Here is a 7,185-nt window from a genome sequence, read left to right on the forward strand (position 1 = left end):
GTCCTTCTCTTTGGTAAACAGCACCACCATTTACCCCATTCCTCAGGCCAAAACCTTGGAGCGGTCTTGGCTTTTCTTTCCCTCACAGCCCTCAACAAATGTGACAACAAGTCCTCTCAGCTCTACCAACAAAATCTATCCCTTATTCAACCCAAATACTCTCTTGGTGGCCACCCTGTCATCGCTCGTTAGGACTGGTGCAGTAGCCACCTTACAGGTCTCAGCTTCCATTCTTGCCACAAGGATTCTTTTAAAATGTAAAGCATGTACACAAGGGGACATGCTGAGGGATCCATTTATATGAAGTTCAAAAAGAGGCAAAATGGATCTATGATAGAGGTGAGAATAATGGCTTCCTTCAAGATGGGAAAGTGCCTGTGAAGGGCTATGAGGGAGACTATGGGGGCGCGGGCTGGAAATGTTCTGTATCTTGACCTGGGTGGAGGTCACTCAGGTGTATGTTACAGAAAAATTTCACTTCATGCATTTTACTGTATGTATTTTATATCTCAATGAAAAAGTTATAATACATGTAATTATTTATGTATATAATTACATACATATAATACACTTAACATTATGTATACTATATGATACACCTAATAACACGATGTTATATAATATAAAATCATGGCAGCCCCCGGCTCTCAATCCTCCAAAGGGTTCTGTATCAGTCTGGGATGAACCAGAACAACAGAACTAGGAGATGCACATTAAGAGATTTATTGCAAGGAACTGGCTTATGTGGTTGCAGAGGCTGGCCGGGTGAGTTCCAATCCATAGGGCAGGCTGCGAGGAAGGGCAGGCTGGAAGTCCCCATGGAGGCCTGAAGCTGCCGCCCCCAGGCATACTTCTTTCTCAAGGAAGCTGCGGGCTCTGCTCTTCAGGCCTTTCAACTGATGGAAGCAGGCCCACCCAGATGGTCTAGAATAACCTCCCTGAAAGTCACCTGATTATGGACTTTAACCAAATCTGGAAATATCTTCCCAGCAACACCTAGATGAGCATTTGAATGAATAACTGGGGCTGTTGCCTAGCCGAGCTGACACATCAGACTGACCATCCCAGCTTTAAACCACATTCACAACAGAATCCCAAGTCACTTCCCCCCCACCAGCAAGGTCAGCTCTGTGAAGGGAGGGAAGTGGCCTGTCTTGTTGCCTGCTGGGTGCCCCGCAACCAGAACAGTGTGGGCACCCAGTAGGCCATCAGTTAGTGTGGTGTTGAACGAGCAAGGAGATCCAGTTTCCCTTCCACATCAGGCTGTGTAGACGTCTCGAACCCTTCTCCCCTGACCTCACAGGAGCGTAGCAGCATTTCTCACGTGCCCTCCTCCCACAAGGCTGCCTGTCGAGGTAGAATTAGAAGATGTGGGATCCATCCTTGCTCTGCCGCTCACTCTGAAAAGTGCTCTCACTCACCGTGCCTTGGGCGACTTGTCTGCTCTGTGGGGACGTGCCTCCCTTTCTTGCTTGCCTCACTGGGTCCTTGGGACAATCAAGTGGGACGAAGATGGGAAAGGACCTTGTAAACATGAGCCCAAGAGGATGGAGTTCACGTGCTCATGTAGGTGTCCTGCACACTCTGGGTTCCTTCCTACCTCCGGACCTTTGTCCTGGCTGTTTCCTCCCCCTAGATGCCCTGCCTCCTCTTTATCCTGTAGGAGTTTGCTCAAGGTTTACTTCCTCCAGGAAGTCTTCCCAGATCTCCCCAGGTTGGAGGATTTTTCCTGGCTCACCTTGGACTCAAATGTGTTTCCGTCAAATCAACCCCCACGTGTTTGGGAGGTGGATGCCTAGCGGTGTGGTGGGCTGGGACTCACACACGCCTGGTGCTCCACTCACTAGATACGTGAGCTCCAGCAGGCCCCCCCACCCTTGTCCATCTGTGACGTGGGCATCCTGACAGTAGCCCGCTCATGCTGGGCGAGTGTTGTGTCCCGGGTACTCCATGTTCATCTCTTTAAATTCCAACCACAACAACCGTGAAGTCGGTCTTGTCATTATTGTAGGTTTTATTTTCACCTCCACCTCCCAGGTGAGGAAACACAGTCACAGAGAGGTGAAGTAACTTGCCCAAGGTCACCCGTAGGCTAAATGGTAGAGCTGGGATTCGAACTCATGCAGCCTGCCTCCAGAGTCTGGGCTCGTAACTCCTGGGACATACTGCCTCTCGAGGTTCTCATGACGATCCGAATAAAGACATCATCGCAGCTCCCTGGGGGAGCCGGTCCCAGGCCCCAGAGGGAGAGCGCAGGAAACCAGGTCGTGGGGGGCCGGGGCCTGGTGGGGGCTCAGTCAGTGATATCTCTTATCAGGATTGCTCTGCATGCGGGGCAGGAGGTGGCTGTCTCCCCCACCCTGGGATGCTGGGGACCTTGCCCAATTTTTCCCAGGTCTGTTGACCAGGGAAGGGTGGGGCGGTGGTAGGGAAGCAGGAAGGAGAGAGATGAGAGGGAAACTTCTCTTTGACATCATTTTCCAGGGAGCCGGGTTCTAAGGTCTGAAGCTGCGAGAAGGGTTTACAGGGACCCTGTCCGCAGCACCCCTGCCCAGGAAGAGGCTGGAGGGGCATCTATGAGGAGAGCCCGAGGGGGCCTCCCAGAGTGCCGACCAGTAGGGGGACCATGAGGAGCAGGGCCGTGACGTGGAGCGCCCGGGGACAGGCGTTGGCCGACGTGGAGGTGAAGGACTGGGTCACGGAGTCCGTGTTGCAGAGGCTGCCCTCGCAGCAGGAGCCCTGGAGGTCAATGTTGGTCCAGGGGCTGGTGGTGCCCATGACGGTGCAGGAGGGCCGGTGGCAGGTTCTGATGTACACAGGCACTGAGAGATTGCCTGGGGGTGGGCGCAATGAGGAGGGGTCAAGACCGAGGGAGGAGGCCACGTCTGAACCCCCACCTCAGAGGCCAGGGGCACCTCTGGGTCCTTGGACAGACTTCTAGTCTCCCTCCTTAGACTGGGGCCCTGCATCCTCTCTCAGCCTAGAGCCAACCTCCTCCCTCAGACCGGGACCATGTCTCCCCCTCAGGCCTGCCTGGTGCCTCTACCCTCAGGCCTGCCCTACCTCCACTCCCCTTGCCCAAGCCCTGCCCCCCTCCCAGCCCCTCACCAACGGTCATTTGGCCATTGCCCTGGAAGCAGACGCTTTGGTCCTGGTGACACTGGACCCGTCGGGACTTTTCCGGAGTGCAGTCCGCCGGGTGGATCCCCACGCAGGCATAGCACTCGGTGCCGCTGAGCGTCGGCGGGTTGGGTGCTGGCAAGAGAGAGTAGACGCACAGTCAGGTAGTGGTTCCCAGGTACGGTTGTGCGGATTGCTCACTGCACCAGGGCGTCCGCCCGGCCCGATGCGGGGGGGGGGGGGGGGGGGGGGGGGGGGGGCTGCAATCCTGGCCGCCGGGAGGAGGCGCCCAGCGGAGGCCACGCCCCTCCCCACCCTGCCGGGGCAGCCCCGGCAGAGCCCCTCCCAGCCCCTCACCGTCGCACTCGCGGCCCGTCCCCCCGGCACACCTGGGCTCAGGTTGGGGATGGCGTCATGGTTCAGCAAGTCGGAGTTGCACAAGTCGGTCGCGCAGCCGCGCACCACCGAGTAGTCGGGCGGCAGCGCGTGGTGGTTGGACTGCATCTGGCCCGTGGACGGGCCTGTCCAGCAGCCCTTGTGTACCAGGGTCACTGAGGCGCGATACCCTGCGGGCGGGAGGGGGTGGGGTCTGTGCGCCGCCTCCTGGCAGCCTTCTCTCTCCTCTCCCTCTTGCCTCGCCTCTCCACCTCCAGTCTCCAGCCTCTCCCTCCTCCGCTTTTCTGCCTCCCTCACTTGCTTTTCCCTCCTGCCCTTCCGTTTCCTCCCTCTTTCCCTTCCAGACTCCACTTGCCCCTCCCCACCTCCCCTCACCCCTTCTCCTCCCCTCTCCTCATCACCACCCCTGTCATCGGTCCGCTCTTCTCTCCCTCCCCTCTTCCTCCTTCCTTCCCTTCTCCCACCTCCGCTCCCTGGCTCCCCATTGTCTCCCCTTCCCTCTGGTCCCTCCCCTCACCCCCCCTTTCTTTCTCTCCCTTCTCCGCCCTTCCTCCACCTCCCCATCTCTGACCTTATCCTTCCCCTCCGCTTCTACCCAATTGCCCCTCTAAGCTCTTGGCTCCCCCCACCACCTCCCTCTCTAGTCTCTCCCCCACTCCTTTCTCTTCCATCCTTCTGCCCTCACCAGTGTCCAGGGACAGGACCGCCTCAGAGCATCCGTGGAGACAGGAGACGTTGAGGAATTTCCTGCCACTGAGGTCAAAGGGCCCGAAGTAGATGTGTTGAAAGCTGTGGCATTGCAGGGCTTGGGATGCTGAGGAGAGGAGCAGGGGTGGGGTGAGACGAGCAGGCCAGGGATGAGCCTGTTCCAGGGACGTGGGGCTCCACCCTGCAAATGCCGGCGGGCCGCACGGGCAGGGCTCTTCGGCTCCGAGGGGAGACAGCCCTCGCTGCCTTGAGGGAACCAGGCTTGGCCGTCATGGCTGGGTCTACCTCGAGGCAAAGTCATGACCTCTCTGCACCCACCAGTCCAGTTTTACCCCCCGAGGCTGCTCCCGATCTCCACCCTCTTCCAGGAAGCCCTCTAAGATTTTGATGAAGGAGGAAGTGATTCACTCTTGCTCTGCCAGTCCCTCTGCCAACTAATCTCATGACGTTCAGTTGCACTAACAGGCCACTGATGGAAAACAAACACTCCAAACAGGCGGCGAGATGCGCAGGGTTGTATACAAATACACACACACAGCCGGCCCCAACAGGACACACACAAGACACTTAAACACCGACCTAAACACGAAATAACAGAATTGACACACGCTCGTGCGAATCTCACAAATATACACAGAATATCCTGAATGCGTCCACGCAGAGTTCTGCATTCACACACAAAACAAGTTGCAGCCAGACCCTCCACTAGAAACTCCCCAAACCACGGCACACATTGCACGCATGCAAAATCATACTTACAGACAGGAAAACGTGTGGTTACGGAAACCATAGCAATGCACACAGAGATCCAGGAACACGGGCCTTCCCACCCAGAGAGAGACAGATAAAGACCCAAGAATCAGAAACACGCAAAGAAAATGAGAGACCACAATTATGCAGAGTTAGAGATGCACGAAAAAGACACCCACAAAAACATACAACTTAAAGTCATAGAGCCAGCCCTGGTGGCCTAGTGGTTAAAGTTCGGCGCTTCGGCGGCCCTGGTTCGGTTTCCGGTCGCGGAACCACACCATCCCTCTGTCAGTTGCCATGCTGTGACAGCGGGTCACATAGAAGAACTAGAATGACTTACAACCAGGGCGTACAATCACGTACCGGGGCTTTGGGGAGGAAAAAAAGAGAAAGGTTGGCAACAGATGTTAGCTCAGGGTGAATCTTTCCCTGCAAAGAATTAAAAAATAGAAAATAAATAAATAAAATCATAGGTACAAGACACATAGAGACAGATATTAAAATACCCAAACACATATACCCAGAGATAAATGCAGGCCTACCGATCACAGAGATGCACAAACACAAAGAGAGCCACGGAGATGCAAAATTATACCCACATCTCTTTTACATAGAGAGTGAAGCTCAGAGATAAACAGACCCATACAGCATTTGTTCAAACACCCAGACATGGCAATCTGGCACAGAGAAACGCAGACAAGCACAGAGACCACAGGACGTGGTGACATATGGACACATACAGAAATCAAACTCTCTTCTGTGGATGAGCAGACACACAAGAGGTCTGTGTGTGCAGGCGGGGCCTCCTCCCCACCACTCTAACTGCCTGTCTTTGTAGCCCCTGCAGTCCTGATGGGAGTATGGCCCTGTCCTTGCCCAAACTGGGGACAAGGGTAGCCTGAGGATGAAGCTGTGGTTCCCTGCCAGTTCTGGAAAGAGCCCCCACCCTTCCCCACAAGTACCCATGCGTGGGGGCGCGGGCAGGGAGGAGGAGAGAGGCTGGGGTGTTGGAAAGAGAGATGCTGGCTGACAGGCAAGCACAGAGGAGGGGAAGAGAAATGGGGGGACACAGTCCTACCTCTCCTCACCAAGACCCAGGGGTCTAGGCCCCCAGCCTCTCCTCCCTGAGACCCAGGGGTCCGGGCCCCCAGCCTCTCCTCCCTCAGACCCAGGAGTCCAGGCCCCCAGTCCCTCCTCCCTCAGACCCAGGGGTCCAGGCCCCCAGCCCTTCTTACCATTGGACTCAGAAGTCTGGGTACCTGTCAGGCAGAGCACAGCCCCAAAGAGGCCGAGCAGGGTGGCCCTGGGGACTCCCATGGCCAGGTCGTGGAGCTCCGGGAGACACCGAGGACAGCTCCTCCTGCTCTGCTTTCTGCTTGGCTGGTTCTCCCTGCTGAGCCCCAGGCATCCCGGCTACCCAGCCTGGCCAGGATTCCTCCACCCCCGCCTGCCCTTGCTTGGACTCGACTCCTCCTAGGTAATCATGATGGGCCGTGGTGAGCCCTGGGTCTGAGGAAGGAGGGCACTGGGGGCCTGGGCTCCTGGATCTGAGGGAGGAGGAACCAGGGGCCTGTAACCCTTAATTTTGGGGGACATTGTGTTTTGCAGGCTGTCTTTCGACCCCAACCCCAGCAATGTGTTCTAGTCCAAGGCTGGCACACATGGTCTCTTGATTTCTCTTCTCTCCCGCCACCCCAACGTGTACCATCCTACACTCAGACACGCAGCCTCCAACCCTGGGGCCACGTCTCCAGCCCCAGGGATGCAGACAACGCCTCCACAAAGCCTTCTCTGACCCCCATCGCTCCCACTTTCCCACCCACCTCAGCCTCAAGCACCTCCCTGTCTCCCAGCCCTCCTCACCTGGGTTGGGCTGGTGTCTATCTCCCGCATCACAGGCCTCAGGGGATGTTTGCGATGTTGTATGAATGAATGAATCAATGGACGTACAAACAGACAGAGAGGCAGACAGAGAGAGAAACAGAGTGACAGAGAGAGAGAGTGACATAGAGACAGGGACCCCCAGAGGGGCAGTTACATGTGGGATACAGAAAGACAGACACACCAGTGTGGACAGATGTCACTGTAGAAACATAGACCAGCCCAGCCATGAAGAGGGACACCCCGATGATCAGGACACGCCCACAGAAGACATTTAATAAATGTTTATTAGATTATTAAATGAATGAATTAAAAACCATTGGAGGA

General features: G+C 56.0%; 1 protein-coding gene across 1 annotated transcript; it reads right to left on the reverse strand.

Annotated features, from left to right (window-relative positions):
- Positions 1-1,989: 1,989 nt before the first annotated feature.
- LYPD5 (LY6/PLAUR domain containing 5) lies at positions 1,990-6,714 on the reverse strand. The gene is made up of 5 exons (XM_023649819.2): positions 6,213-6,714; positions 4,202-4,330; positions 3,510-3,686; positions 3,109-3,255; positions 1,990-2,834 (listed from the first exon to the last, which is right to left on the reverse strand). The coding sequence occupies exons 1-5, from the start codon at positions 6,292-6,294 to the stop codon at positions 2,575-2,577; spliced, it is 795 nt and encodes a 264-aa protein (XP_023505587.1). The 5' UTR covers positions 6,295-6,714; the 3' UTR covers positions 1,990-2,574.
- Positions 6,715-7,185: the final 471 nt, after the last annotated feature.

Source organism: Equus caballus, chromosome 10 (genome assembly GCF_041296265.1).
Source record: "Equus caballus isolate H_3958 breed thoroughbred chromosome 10, TB-T2T, whole genome shotgun sequence".
Classification (NCBI taxonomy): domain Eukaryota; kingdom Metazoa; phylum Chordata; class Mammalia; order Perissodactyla; family Equidae; genus Equus; species Equus caballus.